General features: G+C 53.1%; 1 protein-coding gene across 4 annotated transcripts in view; it reads left to right on the top strand.

The window, feature by feature from the left end:
* GRAMD1B (GRAM domain containing 1B) overlaps positions 1 to 27,428 on the top strand; it is a 164,479-nt gene that overhangs the window by 120,332 nt on the left and 16,719 nt on the right. For 3 of the 4 annotated variants that reach the window (XM_039217691.1, XM_039217690.1, XM_039217692.1), the window contains 7 exons: positions 2,878 to 3,088; positions 9,379 to 9,399; positions 19,345 to 19,429; positions 20,223 to 20,326; positions 21,073 to 21,168; positions 22,504 to 22,584; positions 25,683 to 25,798. In XM_039217691.1, the coding sequence (XP_039073622.1) occupies positions 2,878 to 3,088; positions 9,379 to 9,399; positions 19,345 to 19,429; positions 20,223 to 20,326; positions 21,073 to 21,168; positions 22,504 to 22,584; positions 25,683 to 25,798 (714 nt within the window). Of the gene's footprint in view, positions 1 to 2,877; positions 3,089 to 9,378; positions 9,400 to 10,032; positions 10,170 to 19,344; positions 19,430 to 20,222; positions 20,327 to 21,072; positions 21,169 to 22,503; positions 22,585 to 25,682; positions 25,799 to 27,428 lie in introns of those variants that run through there. The other variant, XM_039217694.1, reaches the window with a different exon arrangement.

The raw sequence follows: 27,428 nt of genomic DNA, 5'->3' as shown, positions 1-27,428 counted from the left end.
ATTTTTAAGGGGTTGGAGGTGCCAGTTTGGGAGGGGTCATGATCCTGAAATGATCAATAAGCTGATTGCCTGATGTGTGGGTTTGTTGTTTTTTTTTTAATATTTATTTAGAGACAGAGTGTAAGTGGGGAAGGGGCAGAGAGCAAGGGAGACACAATCCAAAGCAAGCCCCAGGCTCTGAGCTATCAGCACACAGCCCGACATGGGGCTCAAACCCACGAACCTTGAGATCATGACCTGAGCCGAAGTCAGCTCAACCGACTGAGCCACCCAGGCGCCCCGCCTGATGTGTAGAAAGCAGGAATTTAGGTATCCTTGGGTGGCATATATCACTCAGGTCAGCAGATATGGGGCCACTCGTGGTGAGGGGATCTCATGGACAGTTTGATCGGTGTGTGGGAGATTCATGTGGTTTTGGGTCATTGGCGTGACTTTCCTCCAGGTTAGAATTTCTTGCCCAACCCTCACTGAAGACCTCCTCAACAGCCTGTTCCCAGTGGGGATTGAGAGTTTGGAGAAGGATAAAGGGATCTCCTTTCCATTCTCGCACCTGGAGTCACCCTGTGTCAGGATGTCCCTGATTGAAGGGAAAGACAGGAGCCGAGCTGCAGGTGTGTTGTGACCATGATGGACACGTGCTAGGCATCATCCATACTCTGGTACGTCTTTGAGCAAAGTAGTGGAGGTTAGGGTAGAGTTCCTGACCTTTCTTCCAGTAAAGTAATCCTAGAAGACAGTTCAGTCCTTGGAGTACTTGGCTGTGGTTTGAAATTGGCCCGAGTGAGAGGCAGCTACCCTAGAAAGATGAGCTCCCAAGCTTGCCCTTCAGGAGTTTCCAGAGGCTTCCCCCAGAGGCCATATCCCAGGGATCCCCCTCGCCACTATTCCAAGGCTGTGCTTTTCCAAATGAAGAGAAGGAACATAATTCCCCTCCCTGGGTTTGCAGTAGTGAATGAGTTGGGGGCGGGAGGGGGGGGTGTCAGAGGATAAAGATGGTGGGGGTGAGAACTTGAAGAACTGCTGCTTTTTAAAATTTATTTTAGAGAGAGAACGAGAGGGGCAGAGGGAAAAAAGAGAGAATCTGAAGCAGGCTTCACACTCAGCCCGCAGCTTGATGTGGGGCTTCAGCCCATGACCCTGGGATCATGACCTGATCCGAAATCAAGAGTCATTATGAGTTTTGTAAACAACGCCTAAATCTGCATTCTGTTTTAGGAGGAAGCAAAACATTGGGTCTTCCGTGTCTCCATACATACATCCTTGGGTTACCTTTGTCTTTCCTTTCTCTGTCTGGTCTCCTTTCTTTCTTCTTCTCTCTGTCAGTTTCTTTCAAAAGATAGAGCATTGCATTTGCTCCTTGCTCTCCTCCTTCCCCACTTGCTGGTGTGAGCTTTGGGCTTCCTTCCTTCTCTGCTGAGGATCCCCAGGTGCGCGGTTCTGCTGATAGGGGCATGGTTTTCATTGCAAATGGGTCCGATGGGACATCTGAGGTCACAGCTGGCTCTTCATGCAAATATCAGTGTTCCCTACCCTGCCTGCCACTCACTTAGGGAGGGCTGTGATGGAGGGGCCCTCACAGCATCAGATCTGGGCTGTTCCTGAAGCCGGGCCCTGCTCTCTCTGACCCCTGAGTGGGTGAGAGGGACCCTCAGCTTCTCACCCACCTACCCTTGTTCATCTTTGCCTTCCTAGTTTCACCCATGCTTTGCTTCCCTTCCCATTTCCCCTCTTTCCCACTTAACCTTGTCCTTTTCCGTGTTTGTCCTGCTTCCATTCTCCCAGTGCAAAGCGAACACTTGCTGGAACTTAACTGAATTTCCCCCTCCCCTCTTTCTTCATCTCCTACCCCGTTCCATTAGGGCACAAGCTGAGCGTCCAGTACTAAGTAATTATATAGCCTGTAAGCCTTGGCATAAGTGGATTTGGTACTGGGGGACATATATGATACCGAAACGAATTTGGGTGGAGGGGACTATGGAATGTGAGAACTTTGCCTTGGGGAGGGGAAGCAGGGGGCAGCATGGCTTACAAGGACTATGGTGTGCATGAACTGCAAGTCAGAAGACCTTAAAAATAGGGATTATAGGGGCGCCTGGATGGCTTAGTCGGTTAAGCGCCCGACTTTTGCTCAGGTCATGATCTCGCGGTTCATGGGTTTGAGCCCCGCGTCGGGCTCTGTGCTGACTGCCAGCTCAGAGCCTGGAGCCTGTTTCAGAGTCTGTGACTCCCTCTCTCTCTGACCCTCCCCTGCTCACACTGTCTCTCTCTCTCCCCTAGAAATAAATAAAACATTTAAAAATTTTTTTTAAAAATAGGGATTATAGCACTTGTCATTAGTGCCTTGGTAGAGGAATGTTTTAAGACCCTAGTGAAATAATGTGCACATGACTGCTTTGAAAGTAGGATTATTCTAAACTATTTTTATGGGCACATACCTGCAAAACAAAACATCAAAACTAGTTATGCTGTGTGTTTAAAAGGAGTTCATGGTATTAGATGATCTTTAATGAGTCCTTCAGCTCTTAAATTCTGTTTTCCCTAGACAGTTCTTGGCATGTAATAGGGGCTTGAACAATATTTGGATGGATGGACAGATGGTCGCATGGATGGATGAATATCTAAATGTCTAATTGCCCTACTTACCCCTTCTAAGCCATTTCACACTGACACCACCGCCCCCTCCTGGCCCACAGCAGTATTACGGTGCAGTGAGTTCATAGCCAGGCCCTTTTCTCCCTGTTTCTCCCCAGCCCCTAACCCTGGCTCCCTGAGCTGGCTCCTTGGGACCCATCTTTGGCCTTCAATCACAGACTGCCTGTCTTTCCTCCTCCTCCCCTCCCTCTCCACCCTTCTCCCTCTCTCCATCTGCCCCTGCAGCACTGCCAGTAACTCAAACCGCAGCACGCCGGCCTGCTCCCCCATCCTCCGGAAACGGTCTCGCTCGCCAACCCCGCAGAGCCCGGACGGAGACACCATGGTGGAGAAGGGCTCAGATCACTCCTCAGACAAGTCCCCGTCCACGCCGGAGCAGGGCGTCCAGCGCAGCTGCTCCTCGCAGTCCGGCCGAAGTGGCGGCAAAAATTCCAAGGTGAGTCGGGCGCTGCAGGGACCCTGTGCTTCCTCGTCAGCTGGCTGCGGGGAAGCCAGCGTTGTGGGGCCAGTCTGGGAGACAGCCCCTTCCTCCAAGGCCCTTGTGTCAGTGAGGCGAGGTGGGGATTAGCAGGGGAGACCCTAGTTAAATGTGATCTCCTCAGCCCCACACTCAAGAGTGGCCCCAGACACTACTTAAATGGTTCCCCAGTGACTGCTCACTCTCTTTGGGGTAGGGAGCCTCATGTGCCTTGAGATTTGGAGAAAGGGTGCTCTGGGGACCAGGAGAGTCATCTGTTTAGTCCTGCTTCCTTTTTTCAAATTCCTTGTCTGGGATGATTATAGTGCCAGGAAGAGAGTCCTCAGGGAAGAGTGGGGTTTTTACCCTCCACCCTAGCTATCACTCTGCCTCACCTTTGGTGATAACCCACTTGGTACTCGTTTGGCCAGGAGGACAGTGACAGGGCCTCTCCACCCCCCCAACCCCCCTCAGGTGTCAGTGCTGCCTGTCGAGGGCCTGAGCCTTTGCCTAAGGATAGACATAAAATAAGCCCCGGGGGGGGGGGGCAGACTACTTACAGGTTCCCAGAGATTTTCTTGTCCCCTCCTCAGTCCTGTGGGAAGCAGGAGATGTCTTTGCCTAGATGCTCCTTCAGAAAGCTTCTCTTTATGGCTGGACTCCTAGGCCCCGGGGAGGGGAGGGGGCCCCGGGGAGGCACGGGAGCTGGCTTCCCACCTGATTTGTCTTTTGATTTTCTTGTTCTTCCTCTTCTTCCCCACCATTTCCCAAATACCTCCTTTGCATGCATGGTCTTAGTCTCACAAGCGCCTCTCAAAAGTAAGCCATCTTTTGTCTCTGTCTTTGGTCTCCCCTCCGGTGTTGAATTGTCTGTAGCGCTCTGCACTCCACCCTCCACCCCTGCCCACTCTGGCCCATGTCTTGCTTGGCCCCTTTCCCAGAAGGGCCGGCCCCACTGCCCCCTGGCAGGCTGGCTTGAAGTGACAGAGGGACCATTCCTGTTGCCCCTGAAGTCGGAGAACAGACCCGTCCCCCATCCTCCCCTGTCTCTGCCTGCTCCTCAGACACCGCTTTGGGCTGGGAATCTGTTCCCTCCTTACATGGAGCCATCTAGAAGCAGAGTCCTGCTGGGGCTTAGTTTCATTGCACTGGGGGAAGGGAGGCCCCATCCAGCTGCGTTGCACCTGCATTAGTGGGTGAGTCCACATTCCCCGGGCAAGATGATTGAGGGTCACACATACCCATGGTTGAGTTCCCCGGCGCAGTAAAGTGACCTCGGAAGCTCTTACCCAGCACCCTCCTCCCCTCTGCCTGCCCACTGACAGCTGGTCCGCCTGGGCGTCCCTCACCACTTCCACCCACTGCCCATCCCAGGGGCGCGTGGTATTCTTAGGATCCTGAAGTATGATCAGCTTGGAGCTGTTCTTCCAGAAGGGCATGGTACCAGCATCTGGAGATCGGTGGACATCGATAGTAGCCCCTGCCAGGCCCTGTAACAATGCGACGAGGTCAGGGGGCAGTGCTGGGGTCTGTCCCGCCCCCAGGATTTCCAAGGCCCTGAGAGAATGCGGAGGGAGTCCAGCATGAGCAGTAGGTATTTTAGGACGGCAGGGCTCAGGAAATAACCCCCACAGGGGAAAAGGAGGTGGGATGCTGCCTGGAGAAGAAAAAGCAGAGGGATGACTTAATAATAGTCTTGAGCCTCTGTGAGTGTTTTGGGGAGGAGGAGGGCGAACAGCTGTTCTCTTTCCTGAGGGAAGAACGAGAGACTACAGGGCTAATCCCAGAGTCTGTGACCTTGAGGCTTGAAGCACATCTTGGCTCCGAAGACTTGACATGGGGAATGCTCGCTGTGGGTAGGGAAGGAGGCACTCTACCTGGGGGGAGTGAGGAGTTCTCTGTGGGGCCAGCACCCCATCCCAGCCCCTCACAGCTCTGGCTGGTGAGAGGACACATGTTGCAAGACACGGGCATCAGGTCATTCCGTCTCTCTGGTCCCGTCTGAGCTGAAGCTACCAGCGTCTTCTCCTTTTACCCCTGTGCCTAGCAAGACACTCGGTGAGCACGTTATTGCTGCTCCTCAGTCACCACCCTCACTCACCCAGAGCTGCTTTAGTCAGGTGCTGGGTTGAGGTGAGTACTCAGTAATGAGGGTTTTTAAAAATCTCAATGGTAGGTCTTTTTTGGGAAACAAAGGTTAGGTCTTCTTCTTTGGGAAACTGTAGGCAGCCTATGGTCTAGGAAGGGAGGTAAGAAGCATGCCTACGTTGTCCATAAACCAGACTCGACTTGTAGGGGCCCATGCGTAGTTGGGGATGTTCCACATCAGAGGCTGGAGGACTCATGTATGAGTGGGGTGAGGGGGATGTGTTTTCAGGAAGCTGGTCCACTGAGCCAGGCTGAAACTCTGCAAGACAAAATGAGGCACTGTGAAGGGACCAAGAGCTGAATTCAGTTAGCCTTGGTCCCTCTTTTCATGAGGAGCTGAAGAGGGAGGTGCTGGGAAAGGGAGGTCTAGATTTTCTTCCCCTCTGAGGAGCAGACACATCGTCCTGCAGTTCCCTGGTTTGGATGGATTCCTCCCCTCAACCCCATACTCTTGCCGGGCTGTCACCACTGACACCACCATTCTCTAAATGCCATTGGGACAGGACTGACTTGTGGGTGAAGGGGTGCCTTGCCACCTCAGTGGGAAGCGATGGCAGCTGAGGTCGGTTTTGCACACAGCGAAACAAATGTGTGCGGGGGCCCACAGACTACAGGAATTAGGTTCTACATAGGTCAGGGGCCTGGAGCAGAAAGCGAGGGAGAGCTGCAGAGGTGAGGTGAAGAGAGGTGGAGCGTGTGTTCCTTGGTTAGGATACCCCCTCGCCCAGTGGAACATGGTCTCAGGTCAACCAGATGTATCTGTGGCTAAGAGATCTGGTCACCAGAGCTACTGTTGCTGTTCTCGCCACCAGGCCACTTCACCCCGTCTCCTAGAGGAGATGACCTCATATGTTTTCCAGGCCAGCTGGAGAGTACTTCCATTTCTCCCTGGAGCCAGGCATAGGCAGGGTCTGCCTTGCCTTCTCAGGGCCTTCATTCCTCGTATTAATACGGAGGGGTCAGACTAGGTGATCAGTAAGGCCCCTCTCCTGTGAACGTGTAACTGTGCTGCTGAGGCTGACCCTTCCTGGGTGCAGCCCCACCCAGAGCGGTGAGCTAGGTGTCAAGGCTTCCTTCCTCTTCCCCAGACCCCTTGAGTTCGCGTCCACCCAGCTTCTGCTCTGTAGTGCGGGATTGCGGCCACTAGGGGGAGCCGGCGGCCGCTACCCGCTGCCACCAGCTCCTGCTCTAGGACAGCCGCTGCCATGTCCCCAGCAGGCAAGTCCTCCTACTCTGGGTGTGCTGTGTCACCCAGCTCTGTGGCTTCACCACAGCTTTCCCCTTGACCTTTTTCTTGTTTTTTCAACCCTAATTTTTGTGGTTTTTTTTCTTTCCAGTATGACATACTTAACCTGATCAAAGTAAGAAGTCTCTTTCATTTCTTAAATACCTCCTCTGAATAGAGCTCCTCTCTTCCCCTATTCTGATCCCCCAGGGCCCATCTTCCTGACCCCAGGAGCTTTGCACTGGGGAGATGTTTCTAGGGAAGGTGGGTCTCTTTCCAGGGGCCTCATATTCCTTTAGTGCTTGTTCTTCAGACCCCTTCTAGGAGGCAGTGGAAATGTCCTCTGCCCAGTTCCCCTTCCTGGGCAGCTCTCAGTACGTTTCTGGACTCCTCCCTCCCTTTTAGCCAAATCCATTCATAACCTGAGAGAAAAGCCTTCACCACCCACCCCATCCCACCCCCCGTTCTGTTTTTTCCATGCCTCTGGCCCTCTCTGCAACGGAGGGGCATTTTAGGGAAGCCGCTAGGGCAGACACCCTAACTCGTGCCCCTGGACGCCTCTGCTCTCGCTCCCTCCTCCCCTCCCGAGTCTGTAGCCCCTCTGGTTTCCCTGTCCCCGTGAGCTGGGGACTCAGCCCTGGGAGAGTGAAGCCAGAGGATGAGATTTGCCTCCAGGAGGCTGGTCAGAGTTTAGGGACTCATGCCCACTGTGGGTACTCCAGGAACTACTGAGGATTTGGCAAGGGGTGGGGTGGGGTGGGAGGCATTTCCCCCAGTGGTACCCTCAATGGTGACAGACCAGAAGTTGCCTGGAGATGGCTGATTAGGGTAGAGTGTCACACTGAGGGACAAGACCGAAGTCCTTGCTCTCGCTTGTACATTTCGCACATTTCAGTACTTGGGAACACAAATTCTTATCCCCTCTCCCCTTTACAAAACAGCAAGTATTACACACAGAGGTGTCACACAGAAATGGGACAGAGGCTCCCTGGTGGAGGCTCTTTGTCACTCCAAATATATTCCCAAGGGACGCCTATCTGTGTGGCAGCACAGGGAATACAGGAATACCTTAGGCGGGAGTGGGAGCACCTTGTAAGAGTAACCATAAAGGATCTTGGGGCCCCCGCACCCAGCCCCAATTCACTCCTGCTGTCCCGTTTCCTCCCAGGGTCTAACCCGAAGGTCAGGACAGTGGGGTGAGGAGCTAGGGGGTGGGTGACAGAGTTCTCTCAGCTGGGAAGCAGGTGTCTGAGGGCCTGGCTTTGGTTTGATGAAATGCCAGAAAGTATGGGGCAGGCGAGGCTAGTAGCTTCTAGAGGATTCCTCTCCATATTTGGGAGGTGTGATTCGATGAACATCTGACCAGCCTCATGCCCTGTGATCTTAGGGGCAGGACCCAGGAATGAAGACCTAGCAAGGTACAGATAGAGTCAGACACGGCCTCTTTGCCCCATCCACTCTGCTCCAGAAATGGGTGGCTTTCACCAGACAGTCAGATCCAGGTCCAGGATGCCCACGGGGCAGCAGCTCCCTCAACAGTGAAATAGTTGGTTTTAAATATTCAGATTTGGCCTCTTTACCTGCTAAGACCTCTGGAGTAGAGGAGAAGGTAAGGCTGTTGTTCGAGTATGTGGCTTCCAGATGGGCCAGAGTGACAGCCTTTGTTGGGAAATGACTACAGAGAGCGTCTAGAGAGTTCTGGTGGAACCGGGGGGAGCTGGTGAAGGGGGGAAGGGGTCGCATGACCACATTGTGTTACACCCGCCCTCCTCCCAGCCAGACCTGCTCCTAGGGGACATCCTGAGACAGCAACTGTCCTTTCTTCCCCTTATAAGCTGGGGCCCCTTTGACAAGGTGGGAGGGTGAATTTGCCAGTTGTGCCCGGGATCCACACCTGTGCGTGTCGTTGTTGACCTGCAGGCAGTTTCCCCGATGCAGAGATTCTTGGCCGAGTTACACCCTTGGGAAGCTTTTTATAGCCTGAAATAGCCCATCCCCAATCTAAACTTTTGGATCAGCACCTCACGAGTATGGGGCCCAGACAGGTGTGCGTGCGCGCGTGCGCGTTCCTGCCCGTATGGCTTTCACACGGGATCAGAGACTGGTGGTAGACAGAGCACAGTTTTAGCCATCCCTCTTGCTCTGATCAACTTTCCGTTGCCATGAAAACAAGCATCCTTGGCCCGGGACAGGGAACGGAGAGCTCCCAAAGTCTGGAGCCGGGACGGGGTCTTGACTTTGCTGGGAATGGAGGGACAGCAGCACAGAGTTGGGAGAGACTGCTGGCAGTCATGGGCTTCAACTTGCCTCCCAGGGCGGATCCCCCAGGACCCCTTTGTCACCTGGGTGCTCAGCCAGCCGTGGAGCAGAAGCAGAAATTCACGCCTCTGCTCACTGAGAACGTAGTTGGAGGAAGATTCCAGGCAGCCCCTTTCTTCCTTCCCCCAAAGGGTCCCATCTCACCTTCTCCAGAGGGGCTCACTTGGAGCAGAAGGCTGGGTTGGTCTCTACCTGCACTTTGCTTCTGGTCAGGGCCCATCTGGGGACCGGGTCTCGGATGCCTGCAGCGCATCCCTCACCCCCATCAGAAAACCTCATGATGGGGCTCCGACTCCCTTCCAGCTGAGCTCTGGCTGGTGCTACCGCTGCCTGCCGCCCCGACCTCGGCGAGGTTTCCAGCATGGACTGCTCCCCGGGCCTCCTTTCTGGAGCTGTCTTGAGAAAAGAGGCCCCTTCCTGAGCAGCCCCATGGGAAGCATTCAGCTGCATTTGGATTCCTCCTCCCTGCCCACCCTCTGCTGTCTGTGTAACCTGCCCTCTGGAGCCAGGAGGATCCTGGCCATTCCCACCATGTCGTCCCCGACTAATTGTACTTTCTCTTATTTTGTCCTTTCAGAAAAGCCAGAGTTGGTATAACGTAAGTATCCCTGTTTTCTCTTCTTGTCTGGGTATACAGGAAGTGGGTGGGGGGCAGGGGAATGGAGGCGGTTTGGGAAACAGAAGTGTCATGAGGTTTAGCCACCCCGTGGGCTTGAGCAAGTCCAGGAGCCCCTGACCAGCCCCCTCCCTCAAACACCAGATACGTTGATTTTCCTGTGCAGCAGGTGAGGGAGGATTTGACTCAGGGAGGGCTCCTCGACTCCTGGACAAGGCTCCTCCAGCCCCAGTGGAGGGGACCAGCTGGGGGAGGCATCCAGAGACCAGACAGAATTTGGGGACTGGGACAGACCCAGAATCGGAACTTAGGGCCAAAGTTTCCATCCCTCAGCCAAGACAGTTTGGGGGTGAAGCAGCCAGAAAACTTTCCCCTGTTAGTAGAGAGGCTGTCCCATGAAGGAGAATTTGACTTCTGCCCCAAGGGGCGTCTTCCTTCTAGAAGACGCCCACCACTCCTGGGTCTGTGGTGAAGGTGTAGCCTGATGTCATCCCCAGTGGTGGCCCGGCCAGTTGCTGCATACCCAGAAACTGGATTGTGGAGTAAGCAGTCCCTTCCAAGACCCCAACCCCCATCGCATAGACTGGGCTATGGCATTTTGAACTTTTCCCCCAGAGAGCAGCTGGTTGAAGTCTCTCAGCTGGCCCCTGCCTGCCACAGAATTGTACTCTGCCCTCTGGGACTGCACAGTGGAGGGCCTTCCCTTAGGTCATCTGTCTTTCCTGCTCCGAGCCTGCTGTTCCCCACACTCGAGTCCGACTGATCATGCAGGTACCACCTTCCCCACGGCCCCCAGCACAGGGCCGGGCCCCGGCAGGCTTCAGGGGCATGCAGCAAGTGTGGGAGAAGGTGGCTGTGAGGGACAGAGGTTGCAGACACGGGTGGGGGTGGGAGTGGGGAGGCATGGGTTTAATGTAAGGACTTGGGTCAGGTTCACTTGTGTGTATGTGCGGATATTCTCCCATGGGGCTCAGTGATTCCCCCAGGTCAGGCACTTGCCACTCCGTGGGGAGCTGTGCCCACCTAGCCTGGCACGGACAAGGCAGAGGTTGGAGGGCCTCACTGACTGAGGCCAGTTATGGGCCATGGCGGCCTGTGTCAGGGAAAACCCAGACTACAGCCTCCCACCCCCCAGCCCTTCCCTGTGACCCACTGTGGTCTTCACCCCCACGCTTCTTAGAGCTCACCTCCTGGAGGAAAGAGACGCTGCTTCTGTGAGGGAGGAGGGTGGGGGCCACTTTCTTGGGAGCTGTGCGGGGGCTAACGAAACTTCCACCCCTCTGAGCCATATTGCAAAAGCAGTGTCCCCGAAAGGAAGCAGGTGGCTGCAGACATAGACCATTGAAACTTCCAAATCTGGACATGCAGGTCCCCATCTTGGTTGTCTTGCCTCTTCTTGCTCTCACTCTCTTTCAGTCAAGCTTTTCTGGTCCACTTCCCTTTGCCTTACATCCTTCCCTACCCTTTCTTCTCCGGCTCTTCCATCCAGCTCCTCCTTCCTCCTTTCTCTGATTCCCCTTCTCTGGCCGGCTCTTCCTGCCTCTCTGCCGCCAGTGGGTTCCCCACGCTCCCCTCTCAGCATCTGCCCCAGCCCTGCACATTGTGCTGGCGGCTGAGGGAAGGGGGAAATGGACGCTGCCTCTTGCAGACCAGCTGGAAGGGCCAGGCACTGCCTGAGGCCCAGAACCCAGGCGTCCCAGCAACAACAGATAGTGGGAGATGGTAGAGGAGCTGGGCTGCCAGAGCCCCACTTTCTGATCGATGCCCTGCAGCCGGAGACCCTCGCTGACTGCGTGTTTCCCCCGAAAACAGGCCTCCACTTAACCTCGTCTCCCAGGCCTTTCTGGGATGCACAGATGGTCAGTGTCTCCTCCAGCCTCCACCCCTCACCCCCCAGTGAATTCCAGAAACATTATCGACTCTCCATTTGGCACAAACCATTAACTTACAGAGGCCAAGTGCACAGGGGGCTCTTTGCTGAGCAGCATTTAGCGCACCTCCGGACGGCCCCTGTCTACGACGCATGCTCTCTCCCTGGGGCTTCTTCCAGACACTGGGGGTCCACTCAGCAGTGTTTTCTTGCGGCCCCCCTTACCCTGGCTCCCTCATTCAGCATTGCCGGGCAGATGTGGTTCCTTGTCTGCCTTTCTCCACAGCTTCCTCTCCAGAGGCCTGATGCGAGGCAGGGACGGGCCAGGGGATGGGATGATGCAGAGCAGGGACAGAGAAATGCTAGGTGGACGCTGGGGGGAAGAGCCAGAGCGGAACAAAGGCTAGGACACTGAGAGGTGACGAGGGACCTCCAGCCGGCCCCAGCCAGAGACGGCAGGAGCTGCGTGTAGTTTACCTTCCCACTCTGTCTCCAGTTGTTGTTACATCATGAGGGAGATCAGCAGGTGGCATGGTGGGCAGAGCCCTAGCAAGGCTGGCTTCTGGCTGGGAACTCTGCCCTCCTCCCGAGGCCGAGGCGGATGCCTGGCCTACTTCCGGTGTCTGTGCAGGAAGCATGAGGCTGCCCGTTCCACACAGCAGACATCACCCCCTTCTCTGCCCGCTCTGGTGGTACCCGTGTGCTTATTATCTGTAGCACGGACTTGAGCGTGACTGTTCCCCGAGTCACCATTGCCCTGCTTCAATCAGGAAGCCACCGCCTGGGTGTTGCCTCAGAGCCACCTCGATCGACTTGTGGTGGCTGAGGTGCCATCACTGACTGGATGGGCAGAGGCTCTGTAATCCCAGCTCTGGGGACAGTCACCAATGTCCAGGTCAGATTCAGGACTGGGGGTCATCTCAGAGCTGCTGACCACTGAGAGAACAGCTCGGGTTGTTGGAGTAGCTTAGGTGTGTACCTCCCCACCCACTCCCCGGCCCCCTCCTTTACCTGCCTCCCTTCTGCATTTTACTATCTAGCCAGGGAGGAGCTGTCACCATGGTGGCAGACCACCGTGGCCTAAAGAGGGGGGACCCATGGTGAGAGGTGGCCAGGCCCTGGGACACATGGAGGGGCTGTGGCATGAGAGCTTCTGGTCTCTAGGCAGGGCTATGATATGAAGGTCAAGAGTGGGGTTAGAAGGAGTGCAATCTACAACTGCCCTAAGGGCCTCCCCAGCTTGATTATGTCTACGCCCCTTCCCCTCAGCCCTTCCCCCTCTACTTACTTGACCAGCAGCTTTATTCACCAAGGCCCCCCCACTTGGCAGCACAGCCCCTGGTAGACCAGAAGTAGAGGGACGAGCAGAAACAGGGCTTTAGTTTCTGGAGGGAGCCAAGTGCAGAGTTTGGGGTGCGAAGGGTGTAGTCTGCCCCCCGAAAGGTGGCCCCTACAGGGTGCGGTGGGCTTGCATCTTGGATGAAGCAGACACGGCTGTTCCATCCAGTGCCTCCTGTGGGCACAGGTACTGTCCTCTTCTGTTTCACCTCCTTCCTGGGGGTCAGTCATCAAGGCAGCTCAGGGAAGGAGCTTGTCTGAGGTCAGGGGTCAGGAGCCTAGGCCCTGGTGGCTGGGAGAGACGCAGTGCCCAGGTTGCCCCATGCCCCTGGTTGGGGAGGGTGCTGGCTTTATGGTGGGGAGGGAAGCGATGGCCCCAATCCTCTAGAATGACCGGCCAAGCAGCTCTGGCAGGTACAAGACTGAGAGCAGGAGAACAAAGCTTTGTGGGCATGAAATGGGGACATTAGGGGGACGGTGTGGAAAATGGGAGGTCTGAGAGGGGACCTGCTGTTGACAGCCTCGGCAGCCTGTTCTTTCCAAGAGGGGCCGTCTTTCCTTCCTTTAGCTCTACCCGTTGCACACTGCTGTTTACTCATGGTTTTGAAGTCTTTCCACCCCTCGACCCCCGTCCTTCACCTTCTCTGGAATGGTCCCATCTCTCCTGATGAGACCCCCTCCCAGTCTCACCCTCCTTGTTTTTCTGCATAATGCTATCTGGTCCCTTCTCTCTCCTCTCTGTTCATTGCCTGCCCGTCTCCTACACCTGGTTCCTCCCTACCTGGACTTGGTTGAAGGGCCAGGATTTCCTTTGAGGGTCTTAATTGAATTCTTCCAGGCGAGGCCAGGGCTCCTTGAAAATCCATCTGTTTTTTTCCTGAGCTCCTCCACCCTTTCCCTCCCCGTGCCATACCCAGGGAGGGGGTACCACTTGGTCCCAGCTCCCAGTGTTTGCCATAGAGTTAATGTTTAGCCCAGGGTCATTTCCCTCTTCTCAGGCCCGAAGCTGCCTGCTGCCCTGCCCTCCCCTGCCCAGCCCAGTGTGGGGGGTGTAGGAGACAAAGGCTGAGCACTGAGACATGTCTCCTGAGAGTTATCTCTCTGGGTATCCCCTGCTCATGCCTCATCTGACTGAGGTCATCCCGTTGTTTGGCCCACGGCAATACACAAGTGTCTCTGGGCAATTACTGTCAGGATTCAGCTTTCGCAGGTCTAAGTACTGCGTACATCTTGGGGTCTGGTATGGCCCAGGAGAGCGGCCTGGGGTCTGAGGTTTGGACCCCTTCTGGGGAGGATGGCCGTCTGATAGAGCTACCAGCCTGCACCTGTGACAGGTGGCAGCCGGGGGTGTATCCAGTGTGTGGACACGGAGAGAGAGAGAGGAGTTTGGGGAAGGAGCCAAGCTCTACTTTCTCTAACGCCTTTTAACCGCAAGACCTCAGAGTCAGAATCTTCACTTCACCTCACTTGACTTGGGAGTCACGCACCTCCATTTTTAATGCATTCGTGAGGACCTTTTAAAGTACACTCGTGTTTGAGTGCCACTGACTCAAACCCCAGAGACTCGTAGGCCAGAGGCTCCCTTCATCATGTGCAGACTTGGGACCCTCGCGGCAGGCACAGTGGGCATAGCTGTGGGGGGAAAGGCAGGTGCCCCATTCATTTCAAAGTTCTGACTTTCTGGGGGCCCACGTCTTCCCAGTCCCAGGGCTGTCTCTTCACTCCCCCAGCTTCTGTCTAGACCCCTTCCTGGCCCCATAGGCCTCAGCTCCCCTACTTCAGCTGTCTCCTTTTGACCTCAGGGTCAAATTCTCTGTTCTTGGCATTGCTACTTGGCCCTCAAGGTCTGAGGAGCTGCCTGGAAGTCCTCATGACCTTGAGTCCCCCTTTTGCTAGTGCTAGAGGCAGGGCAGGGACCCCTGAGCCAGTGACCACAGCTTCTCCCGGCGATCTGCCCAACTTCTCCCCACCAGCACATCTTCAAACTTTCCAATCTCCTGCTGCCGCTGCACACAGGGTGGTTGGTGGACGGGTGGGTCAGTGAGGGGAGAGTGTGCTCCAGAAGTCCCCGCTGTTAGAGTCTCCAATTTCAGATTTCATCACAGCAGCAGTGCCCCTGGCACCTCCCCCACCCCCTCCCCCGCCGGGAACCCCAGCCAGCGCCTTTCCATTGCAGGAAACATCTGCTGGGGAGGCCAGGCTAGGCCGGGGGGTTACTGGAGGACGTTGGCCAGGACCATCACCCAGATCCTGTAACTTGAAGCACGCGTAGGGCTCTGGCCCTGCCCACCCACCCACCCTGCCTCCCTCCTGCCTCTGGCAGGCGAGCCTAACAAAGACGTTGTTTGCTGGGCGGCTAAGCAGAGCACGGTCTGGGAGGAAAGGGGTGTGTGTAGGGGTAGGGGTGAGAGCAGGCCTTGTTGCCACAGCCAGTGGTGGCCGCTCTGCCTGGGAGAGGGCCGTGAGTCATAGGGACCAGTGCCCGCCCAGGGAAGAGAGTGCATGGGACCAGCCAGACGGCGCTGGGAAGCTGGGAGTCGTTGCTCTCCCGGGAGTTCCTGACTGACTAGGAGCTGCGTGTGAGTAACCAGCGGGTGGCCCTGTGGACCTGGCTGCGGGGTCATCCTGTCCACCTGCTGCTCAGAGCCCTCAGCCGGCCCCGTGCACCTGCTGTGTCGTCTGCATCGTCTGGCCCCAGCCAGCCTCTTGAAGTGGCTGTTCGCGGTGACCAGAAGAGGGGCTTCACCACATCCCCTCGGGGTCAACCCCAGCCCAACGACCGGCCACACTGTAGGAGCCAAAGGGGGACAAAGCAAAACCTGGCTGTGGGAGACTGGCTGGCCAGGCTGTCCCAAGAACCATGCTGACCACACCCTCCCACTCGTGAGGTTCCGTGCCGGGAACAGAGCTCTAGGAGGAGAGAGGAGGCCAGTCAGGGCTACATAGGCTCTCTGCCAAGAAGCCAGAGGTAGCCCATCTGCATCCAGCCCAGATCAGACAGACCGTTTTCATCCTGAGGGGATCAGAGCTCAAGGAGCTGGGAGGTGGAGCCGCGGGGGAGCAATGGAATCTCTGACGGAGTCCGGGGTCGTCTGGAGCCTCCTGCTGGAGCAGGACAGCCAGCCTTTGCAGTGGTACCTGGAGAGGTTTACAGATGCACCTGCCGGTGCAGAGCCCTGCTTCGGGCGTGGATCGGAGGAAATCCCAGCCGTGAGTGTGTCTCCAGCTCCTGCGGGCCTGTGTGACCGTCCCCCCTGGGCCTGTGATTCCTCACTTGGCCCTACCACCCGAGGGCCCCGCACCTTGATAATCCTTGAGCCAAAGTTCTTTGGCTTTTAAAAATTAAAATAGGTGAGCCATGCCTCACTTTTGGAGAAGATTGCTGTAAGGGCATGTGGGGGGAGGGGCAGAGGCACAGGGTCATGGTCACTTGAGTCAGAAGGTTCTGCGGTGGCAACATCTTCCTACTGTATCTCTGCTTCAGACCGAGTCTAGGAGGCAGAGGCTGGCCCACCATCCAGACGGGCATCCTGGGCGAAATCAAGACATTGATTTGCAAGGCTGAGTTAAGGAGTCCCTGCACCCAAGCCAGTTGTAGAACTGGCAGAGTTCAGAGGTCGAGGCTGGATTTACTCCTCCCTAACCCCCCCCCCCCCCCCAGCTCCCTACAGCTGCAGCTTTGTTCTGAGGAGAAGGGAGGAGTAGTTCCCTCCATCTGCCAGAGGTTCGATTTGGAGATTATGGCCCGATGCCATGCACTACGCACCTCTGGAAAATGTCTTGAGTTCCCAGTGGATGTGAGGGAAGCCAGGGTAAGGGAGCAATGGGGAAAGCCCATTAGGAATAGGAACACTTCCAGGCTTCAGGTAACTGGATGCCTGGTGCCTGGTTACACCTACCTGAAGGGGGCTTGGGGCCTCGGGTAAGCTGGTCCTTGGACTGATAGTAGAATGTCCTAAACGAAAAGCTGCTTGATTGGTGCATTCATTTAAAACCAGTTAGTTATGGTAAGGACCATAAAACCGACCATCTTAAGTACTTCTCCATTCAATAGCATTAAGTGCATTTGCACTGTTCTGCCACCAAGTTCCAGAACCCTTTCACCTTGAAAAACTGAAACTGTAGGGGCACCTGGGTGGCTCAGTCAGTTAAGTGTCCAACTTTGGCTCAGGTCATGATCTTCTGGTTCGTGAGTTCGAGCCCTGCGTTGGGCTCTGTGCTGACAGCTCAGAGCCTGGAGCCTGCTTCAGATTCTGTGCCTCCCTCTCCCTGCCCCTCCCCTACTCATGTTCTCTCTCTCTCTCTCTCTTTCAAAAATAAACGCTAAAAAATTTTTTTAAAAGAAAAACTGAAACTTTATTACCACACCCCTGGGCAAAAAGACCCCCTTGTGGGCATGAAAGGCCAGCAGGGACCCCAAAGCAGGTGAACGTCTCATCCACAAGCGAGTGTGCTCTGCTGGGCTGACCTGTCGGACACCCTGAGGCAACGTGGAGCAGTGACTCCAACCAGCTCTGGGTCAGACCACCTGGGTTCATGCTGTCTTCTCCCCCTGCTTAACCACATACTCTGGACAACTTGCCTGTCCTCTATGTGCCTCGACTCCTAGTGTGTGCAATGGGAATCATGAAAACAGTCTGTGGTCAAGTGAAATGACATATGTGAAGGGCTAATGACAATGCTTGGTGCATGGTAATAACTCTTTTCGTGTTAGCTGAACTATAGCTCGAGGGAGGGCATCTGGTAGGTTCAGACTCTTTAATTTTGGTCATTATCTCATGGTTCGTGAGTTTGAACCTGCTCCCGGCTCCACACTGACAGCATGGAGCCTGATTGGGATTCTCTCTCTCCCTCTCGCTCTGTCTCTGTCTCTCCCTGCCCCTTCCCCACTCGTGGTGAGCTTGTGCATTCTCTCTCTCAAAATAGATGAATAAACTTAAAAAAAGGTCAGTTAGATTTAATGAGGAACCTAATGGTGATCAGGTGGTCAAGCCAGGGTTTTCAGCGTGCCCGCTCTGTCCTGTAAGGCCAGGTGGCCAGTCAGATTGGATATCTCAGTATCGATTTGGAGCTAACATATGGGCCAGAGGAGTGTTGTATTTGGAGATCTTTTCCAGCCACAGGAGAGGTTGGCTTCTAGATACTCACTCCCAATGGCCCTGCTGCTGGGTTCAAACACATGGCAGGTGATTTTTGAAGTTTGGGCTTCTATGGCATAGCATTGCCTGGGGGGGCGGAGCTCTTTTGGAAATCTTCCCCAAACTGAAGTCATGTCGTTCTGTCTCCTCCAACTTTCTGTGATATTCCTGTTCCCACTAGCCCAAAAGCCATTGGGCCACTTAGCTCAGATAGTCAAGTCCAGGCTCTGAATGTGCTCAGGCCACAGCCTGAGTTTGCTCGCAGGCCAGCGAGCTCCACAGAAAGCCAAAAATGAACAGTCTAAAGGGCATGTCATTGTCGCCACAGCTGTATGTCAGTGGATTCCCAGGGAAGTGGGTGAGAGAGTATAAATGTCTGAGCCCTATCCGTCATTATCAGCGGGACAGTCTGTATGCAGATGTGCGCTCCTGGCCTAAGTAGGTCAGTGAACCTCCTGGTTGGAGTACACATGTTTCTCTGTCGCGATGCGTGGTTCTTCCTGGGTCGTGCACCTGCCTTCATCCTCGGGTAACTTTCATCTACAGCATATGCTGCCTTTTTTTTTTTTTTTTTTTTTAGATTGTAAGCTTGGAAAGATAAGGATTTCTGTCTATTGAACTGGCTGATGGAATTTCCAAGGAGGATTTGCTAAGGCAGTTTATGCATATAAGTCTGCACTGAAGCACCCAAAAAGCTAGGTAGGCTCAGGGTCATCTGGTGGCACAGGTAATGGGAGCTCAGGATCAGGAATCCAGAAAGCTGCCCCTGACCAGCTGGAGGAGCCTTGGGGAGGCGTCTCCTCTCTGGCCTTTGTTTCCTCGCCAGTAATGTAAGGGTTGGAGTAGATAGTCTTGTAAAGGGTGGGGAGGGAATGAAGGTTGGGTGCCTCTAGTTGCCAGATGTGCTTTTAAATTCTCTACCTGTGTGCTTATTCTAGTACTAGATTTTTTAAAAATCCAGTCTTGGTAAAGTGCAGTTCTTCTCCCTCCCTCCCCCCACCCCCCGTTTTACTGAGATATGATTGACATGTCACATTGTCGTCATCTTACGTTTTGATTTTTTTTTCTAGTCGTGAATTTCATGCACTGCCAAGTAACTTGCTCTGTTAGTCATGATAACCACTTCTTCTGAGGGATGCACTGAGTACCGTCCTATTCTGGGTTCTGCGGGGGGTGGGGCTGGGGGAGCCCTTCTGGGCCCCTGATTCATTGTCAAGGTGGTACTTCATGCTGGTAGGCAGGACAGCAATAGTTCTCATGGTGGGTCCCAGGAAGCTACCTGGATGTGTCCCTCCTTCCTTTCCCTTCCTGGGATGTAATGTGGGCCCTTCTTATTGTGTTTGACGTTTTTGCATTGATGGTCACTGGGTACAAACCCTTTTGCAGTGGCAAATTCTCTCCACGGCATTTTCTCCATACATACCAAAGCTCTCTTGGCCTAAGCTGGCCACATAGGGTCTGTAGGATAACAAGGCCTCCTCTTTGCCTCTTAAGCATGCAAGCAGGTGCTCTTCCTGCATCTGCCTCCCCAGCCCCGCAGAACCTGGAAGCATCCCGCTAACCTTGGCCATTGTCGTGCAGGTATTAAGCCCAACTTACAAGCAGAGAAATGAAGACTTCAGAAAGCTCTTTAAGCAACTTCCGGACACGGAGCGCCTCATTGTCGGTGAGATGGGAGACCTAGGAGTGGAGGGCAGGGGGCAAGAAGGAAGTCTGGGAGTGCCAAGGACAGCACTCAGGCTGCTTCTGTCTTGAGGCCCCCCCACATAAAAGCCAACCCAAGTGAGAACATCAGTCTGGGAGCAGGGAGAGAAGATGTCCAGAGCGCTGACCCCAGTGGTTGGGGCTCAGGGCTAAACACCATGTGTGTGGTGGCCTCGACAGAAAGCCTGACCTGGAAGGAGTCACTGCCATTCTTAACCTCCATAGACAGCCCAGCAGTGAAGGGTTGGCGTAACTGTGGGGGGGAGGGGGTGTTAGTTGACTTTTATTGGTCTTTTGTTTTTCTTTTTTTTTAGTGTTTATTTATTTTGTGAGAGAGCGAGCACAAGCAGGGGAGGGGCAGAGAGAGAGAGAGAATCCCAAGTGGGCTCCATGCTGTCCATGCAGAGCCCCACACAGGGCTTGATCTCACGAATCATGAGATCATGACCTGAGCTGAAGTCAAGAGCGGGACACTTAACCGATGGAACCAACCAGGCACCCCAAGGCCTTTTCTACCTCTGACGTTCTTGCCCCCCTCCGCCATCTTATCCATTGCTCTGCCTCTAGGCAGAATCCGGGTGATATTTCACGTCACATGAGATACACTAGTTCAAGTGTCTCACCCATCTAGTGAGCCTAGTGAGTGGTGGGCACTCGGGTTCCCCCAGTGCTGGTCGAGGGCGGGCATGCCTAATTCTAGTGGTTTGCTAAAGACGCTTCCCGTCTCTAAGCTCTCTGACCCTCTTCTACCACAGATTACTCATGTGCACTCCAAAGAGACATTCTCCTTCAGGGCCGACTCTACCTCTCTGAAAATTGGATCTGCTTCTATAGCAACATCTTCCGCTGGGAAACTCTGGTAAAGACCTGGGGCTTGCCTCCGGGGCTATCCCCTTGGCTGTGACCAAGCTGCCCCCACTTGCCCCCTTTTTGTTGACTTCGTGCTCCAGCCACACCTTTGCCTAATTCCTAAAAGTACTTGCCCAAGTCTTGAGGGATAGATGTCCTCTACTGTGTCTTCTGCTCCCTCCCTCCCTCTTGGATGTGGAAGAGAGTGTGGGAGCATTTGCTTTTGGCAAATGCAGTGAAGTATTCTGCAAGGAGTAGGATGGTTGAGTAAAAGGAGCATTGGCCTTGGCACTCAGAACTGCCTTGTCCATTATTCGAGTTCTCCACCTAGTGAGCTGTGTGTTACTAGGCTGGTCCTTTGTTCTTTTCTCTGTTTCCTCACCTTATGAAATAAAGTGGGTGACTTTTATGGTTCAATCTAGTGCCAGTGTTCTGTTTCTATAAGTGATAGTAGTGATGAGGCCTCTGCACGTTAATCAGACTTTATAGACTTGAGAAAGAAGTCTCCCTGGACCGGGAGCTGAGGCACCCTTGGGCTCTAGGCAAGGCTCAGCCACTACCTTGCCATGTGGCCTCTGTGAAGTAGGGGATGAAAGCAGATATCTCCGAGGAGGAGGGCCCTTCTAGGTTTAGAAATATGTAGACTGAGATCTGATCTCCTCTCTCTGAACTGATAGCATATGAATGCTCATTGCCGACTCCACTAATGTTTCCTCTTGCTTATTATCCATTCTCCCTTCCCTGTGGGGGTGCCAGCTGACCGTCCGTTTGAAAGACATCTGCTCCATGACTAAAGAAAAAACAGCTCGCCTCATTCCCAATGCCATCCAAGTTTGCACTGACTCAGAAAAGGTAAGTGGAATCTGACCTTGGACTTTCTACTCCCCGCTGCCCCTGTCCCCAGGCCCCCCACTTCTGCCCCTCAGTTGCATGAATATGGAGGCCAGTAGGATGGTGGCGAGTGATGCTCAGGTGACGCAGATTGTGGAGTCACCTGCACTGGATCAGGGTGTTTGGATTCTGGGCAGGGGTGAAGATGGAATGGCTGAACGTTGGACTTGGAGCCAGAATGCTTGAATTGAGTCCCGTAACCATAGGTGTGTTAAATCGTCACCTTTCTCAATCTAAGTTTTCTCATGTATAAAATGGAGCCAGCCATTCCTATAACATATTTGGAAACACTAAATTGTAAAGCGCTGTACAAATGTAAGATGTTATTATGTATCCACGTAGCTCATCACAAGGAGTGATGTCTGGTAGGAAATGGATTGAGCACATAAGTATGGGGAAGATGTGGTAGGCAACATTCAGGGCAGAGAAAACACTGTGCTCTTTGATCTTTACCCAGAGCCTGAAGACTGACAGCTTCACCCCTTCAGGGCTAGGGGTGGACCAGGCTTCTGCGAAACACAGGTGCACCATGCCCTTTGACTCGGGCATTTCAAGGGAATCAACCATGAGATTTTGGGATCGGATAATCTTTGGTTTGAATTCTGTTTTTTCACACAAATCAGCTTTGTGATTCCAGAAGTCCCCTCATCCCCATCAGCCTGTTAGGTATTTGCAGTCACATTTATTTTCCAAGGCTTTTGTGTGGTAAAAACGAAGCAGCACCATTTGTGAACCAGCCAGATCGTGTTCAGTACCGTCTGGTTTTCTGTCATTTCCCTCCCGCGTGTTGTACAGGGTCGCTGCTAATGTGTAAACACAGCAAGAGCAGGAGTCCTTCCCTATTCTGATTGCTGTACCCTAAATGTGTAAAATCGCACCCAGCACATACTGTGTTTAATTACTTGTTGAATTAGTAGCTGAAAGAGTGAGGTTAGTGGGTTTGTCTTCTCCTTCCCAAGGGCCAGTTCACAGCTCACCACTTAATAACCCAGTTCTAGTCGGTAGGTGAAGGAAGTTGTTTTATGGAGGTGAAAACCTCAAACCAGAGAGAAGCACCGAGGAAGGCATGGGCTAATCAAGGACTTGGTGACAGTGAGGGCTTAGGAATCCCAGGAACACAGGATTCCTTCCCATCACTAGAACACCTTGGTGTCACAGTCACGGATAACTGAGTCAGTAGCATTTGGCGATGAAGCCAGCAGCTTGTTTTTAAAAGGGTGAAGCACCCTATCCCCTCCATCCATCACACTAGGAGTCTTAGCAGATATTTCTTGCTATTTTTCTCCTCCGATCTAGCACTTTTTCACTTCATTTGGGGCCCGGGATAGGACTTATATGATGATGTTCCGGCTCTGGCAGAATGCACTCCTTGAAAAGGTAAGTGCCGCCCAGCCCTTCCTTCAGCCTCAGGATGCACATCCACCAGAAAGTTCTTTCCCCTGGGGTGAAGGCCCCATGGAGAGATCACTCTTCCTGGGGATGTTGGCTAGCTTCAGAGAAGCCCATGTGGTTCCGGAAGCCCCCCAGACTTGGGGTGAGTTCTGTATTCTCCCCCAGATGGTGGTATGTGAACAGCCTCATTGCTGTCTGCAGCGAGGCCTTCCTGGACTCCACTGATGTAAAATGTGCCAGGATGTGTTTTCATCAGGAATGGTGCAACCCACAGGGGTGGAGGTGACTATTACGAAGGAATCAGTTTTTATATTCACAGGCACCTAGAGGCAGAGGCCTGTCACACCATGCAGAGACACATGGGGAGGTGCCGGCGTCGGTCAGGAGGCAGAGCGAGCCAGGGGGAAAGCATACAAGAGCTTGGATGGTGGTTTTTGCAGGAAGGAATGGGTGAGGCAGGGTAAGCAGGCCAACAGGTTGAGGATTAGCTAGTTTGAATAATTCCATCCGGCCTCGGGGCACAGAGACTGTCCCTAGCTGCCTGGTACCTGTCCCAGGAGTACATAAGACCGTCTAGTACTGGCCTGGACTGTCAGAGCTGGAAAAGAAGGTGGTGTTGACTTCAGATTGGTCAGTCACATGCGAAAGATGCCCCTCGGGCACGTGGTTTTCTATCTTCAGGAAGTACCTAACCCTGAGAGGAACATCCCCTCCCCAGTCAGCAGGGCCTCAGATACCAGAGCATCAAAAATACAGAAAATAGGAAAATGGGGCTAATACAGCCACAGGTTTGACTACTTGAGTGTCTGAAGGACACTGAGGGGGACGCCTGGGTGGCTCAGTCGGTTAAGTGGCCAACTTCAGCTCAGGTCATGCAGACAGTTCGTGAGTTCGAGCCCCACGTCGGGCTCTGTGCTGACAGCTCGGAACCTGGAGCCTGTTTCAGATTCTGTGTCTCCCCCTGTCTCTGACCCTCCCCCACTCTCACTCTGTGTTTCTCTCTTTCTCCAAAAAAAAATAAACATAAAAAAATTTTTGAAGGACACTGAAGGGACACAGATAAAAGGGATATCCTGGCCACATTCCTTAGAAAACTCACACTCAGGTGTCAGGGTGGAGGGTGTTTTGAGAAACAGCCCACAAGCCAGGGAAAGACATGGGAAGAGGTTATATGGTTGTAATTACACATATGACATGTGTGTATCTACCCTGACTCTATCCTGAACAATCTGAAGTAATAAACTGAGTGGATTTATTATTTAGAATTTCTTCTAACTTGAAGGTGTAGACCCCTGGCCTAAATCCAGGTAACTTACTTGAGTGGAGATCTTCTGCCTTAATTAGCCATCAACAATAGTAACACGGTAATGTGTTTGAACCTCCACTGGCCCGTTTGGATTTTCAGTTCACAGCCAGTGTCATTGCTGGATAAGACAGAGGGACATCCGTAAGGTTCGCAGAAGCTCTCACAGAATAGATGTCTGCTGATTGCCCTTGACCTGGTTGTGGTCAGAGAAGCTGAGCCATGTGCGTTGGCCAGGGAAGGGTGTATGGAGAAGAGGAGAATGTGGTGAGGCAGAGAGGCAGATGGGTCCCAGGGTCCCAACTGGGGTGAATGCTGTACATAAGGGCCAAGAATAGGAGGCAGGAGGTCCAGATAAAGGAGAAAAAAGTGTCTCCCTCTGGCTCTGTGAGGGCCAGCACCTGCCCACTCAGGGAGAGCCCCGACTGTGCTATTCCTAGGCAGTTCTCCTTAGCTGGAAAACCAGAACCCTGGCTCATGGCATCCTGCCAGGACCTGTTGCTTTTTTTTTTTTTTTTTTTTTTTGTAAATGTTATTTGAAAGAGGAAGAGAGAGAATCTCAAACAGGCTCTATGCTGTTAGCATGGAGCCCAGTGTGGGGTGCGATATCATGACCCCAGGATCATGACCTAGGCCAAAATCAAGAGTCAGATGCTCAACTGACTGAACAGCTCAGAGCCTGGAGCCTGCTTCAGATCTGTGTCTCCCTCTTTCTTTGCCCTCCTCTGCTTGCGCTCTGTCTCTCTCGCCTTCAAAAGTAAACATCAAAAAAAGTTTGTTGTTGTTGTTTTTTAAAACCCAACATACCTTGAAAGGATGGGCTTGGAGAATTCTCAGTCTTCATCAAACCTATTGATGGAAAACATTCTTTACCTTTGACTTAAAATCTGTCTTTGTATTTTGACTGTTTCTGTTTTTTCTTAATTCTCCTGCCCTCTTTATCATATACTTACCTTCCCACCTGCTCCCTCTCCTCCCAGTTTAAGACTCATTCATGGTCCCTCCAGTCTTAGTTCTTCCACATTCTATTGCCTCTTTCCCAAAAATCTGAACCCCAAGTGAGCTCACTTTTCTTAGGATGGTGCTTTTGAGGAGGACATATAGACACCCCATGAAATAAGAAACTAGAACTAATAATATATAGAACTATAGGCAAACTGATTCTGCTTGAGAATAAGTAAGGAAGTATTCAGGTAGCCAGAGAGGGCTGATTTGATGACCTTTGAGGTCCCCTGAACTATGAGAATATAGGCTTCTTCCTAACCACAGGAACTGTCCAACTATCTATGGATTGTGCCTATGAGGTCACACCTCATTCTTGGACATGAGGCAGTAGGGCCTGTGTGGCCACAGTGAGTATAAGGAGATTTCTGCGGTGTTGGGGAGACTGGCTCAAGGGACCGAGTCCAAATCAGAAGCTCTGTGATTCCATTGGGCGCCCAGTGCTTGACCTCATCTGTAGGAGCAAAAGATGGATAGTTACCATCCTTAAGGGGCCAGTCGATCCCATCGTGCAAACCTGAGTTGTGGGAACAGGTCAAGTTCCTGGCTCTGCTAAAAGCCATGTTTTTGGCAGAAGATGGGTGTCTGAGGATGGGCTTGGAGAAGGGAAGAGGAGGTGGAAGAAGGTGTCACGGAGGCATTGCTCTCCTCTTCCTTCAGCAAGGGAGCGTGGTGGCCAGCTTCTCCCTCCTTCAAGGGAGTCCAGCTCAACTCAGTGCCTCTGTGTAGAGTGGGGTCCCAGGGAAGGAAGGGTCAGTCACTCTGTTGTCCACTGCAGCCCCTGTGTCCCAAGGAGCTCTGGCACTTCGTTCACCAGTGCTACGGGAATGAATTGGGCCTTACCAGTGACGATGAGGACTACGTGCCCCCTGATGATGACTTCAACACTATGGGGTGAGCAAGGCATAGGGAAGCTGTCCGGGGAGCTTCTCCAAGAGGGATGATGTGGACAGCCTCCCAGGGGAATGATGTCTAAGTAGGCCTCGAAGGAAGTGAGGGAGTGAACCCTGAGCTTACCTGAGACCCTCCCAGGCAGACAGGATAGCAAACGAGTGGGTAGAATAGGCAGAGCGCCAGCAGGAAGAGGTGAGGTCGGGCCAGATTCTGAAGGCGTTTTGGCCAACGTGATGATTGGATCCCACTCAAAGTGGGACAGGAAGCGTGGGAAGGCTTTGAGTAGGTAATTGATAAGATCTGACTTAACAGTTTAATAGGATCACTCTGGCTCCTGGGTTGAAAATAGATCGGGGAGGAGCAATGGCAGACAGTCTAAGAGGCTTGAATAATTTAGATCATTTAGATGAGAGGTGAAGGTGGTTTGGGCCAGGAGGGTAGCAGTAAGAAATGGCAATAAGTGGTTAGTTTCTGAATGTATTTTTGAAAGTGGAACCAGATACATTTTACAGATTTGCTGACCAATGGAAAAGGAACCACCAATGGCTTTAAGGCTTTCTTGGATTTACCAACCGGAAGGCTAGAGTTGTTCCAAGCTGAGATAGACAGTACTATAGACCTGATTTGGGGAGAAGATCAGGCAGGTTAGGTTTCAGATGACTGTAAGCCAAGTGGAGCTGTCACATGGACATTTGTGTGTGAGTGTGGAGCATACCAGGGAAGTCCGGGCAAGGGACATAAATTAGGGGATTATGAGTGGATCTCCATGAGATTGGCTAAAACCACCAAGTGGCTGAATGAACATAAGAAGTTCAGGGACCGAGCTTGGGGACACTCAACCAGGAGAAGCAGCAAAAGAAATCCCAGAAGAATATCCAGCCAAGGCAGGAGGAACACCAGGAGAGCTCACGTCCTAGAAGCCAAGGGAAGAAGGCTTTAGGGAAGCATCACTGCATCTCATGCTGTCAGTGGGTTGAGAAAGACAGAATGTAGGTAGATGGAGGCTTACTGGTGGTGTGTGAGGCACAGAGCAGTAGAAAGCCCGGAAAGAGCATTGACTGTGTAGTACGTAGACCTGGAATTTCCAACATTTCATGGCAGCATCACCTAATCTCTGTGAACATGAGTTGTCAAGCCTCCAGATGAGGTGACAGGTAAAGTTCAAGTCAGATGTTGATGACAGTGATGATTCCTCCCTTGGGAAAGGCTACAGTGACGTCCCTGCAGTGTCCCTACAAGGGCACCCACCTTTATCTCCAGGAGTGTTTCCCTTCTGGTGTCCAAGGCAAAGAAGTTCACTCATTAGGATCCAGAATCTAGGCTTTATCACCAAAAGGCCCTCGTGTCCAAGGCCTCCTCCTCATCACTGTGTGGGAAATAAAATGTATGTTCAGAGACCGGTTATTTCATTCAGCTGGTCAGGTTGGGATGGGATGGGATGCCAGTGGAAGAAAGAGTTTAAGACACATAATGGTCATATTTAGGAATGGTTAAATCTGAGGAGAGTGCATAAAAAAGGTGACTTTGAAGCCAGAAATTGTACATGGGGATGGGGGTGCAGGGTGGGGAGAAGGTTTCAGGAAAGCAGGGTAGCAGGGGGGTGGTATTCAGAGGAAGATCATTTACAAAG

The sequence above is a fragment of the Hyaena hyaena genome, unplaced genomic scaffold (genome assembly GCF_003009895.1).
Source record: "Hyaena hyaena isolate Hyena2069 unplaced genomic scaffold, ASM300989v1 scaffold_708, whole genome shotgun sequence".
In the NCBI taxonomy this organism is placed as follows: domain Eukaryota; kingdom Metazoa; phylum Chordata; class Mammalia; order Carnivora; family Hyaenidae; genus Hyaena; species Hyaena hyaena.
Note: the sequence above shows the minus strand (reverse complement) of the source record. Positions and strands in the feature narration are given on the sequence as shown.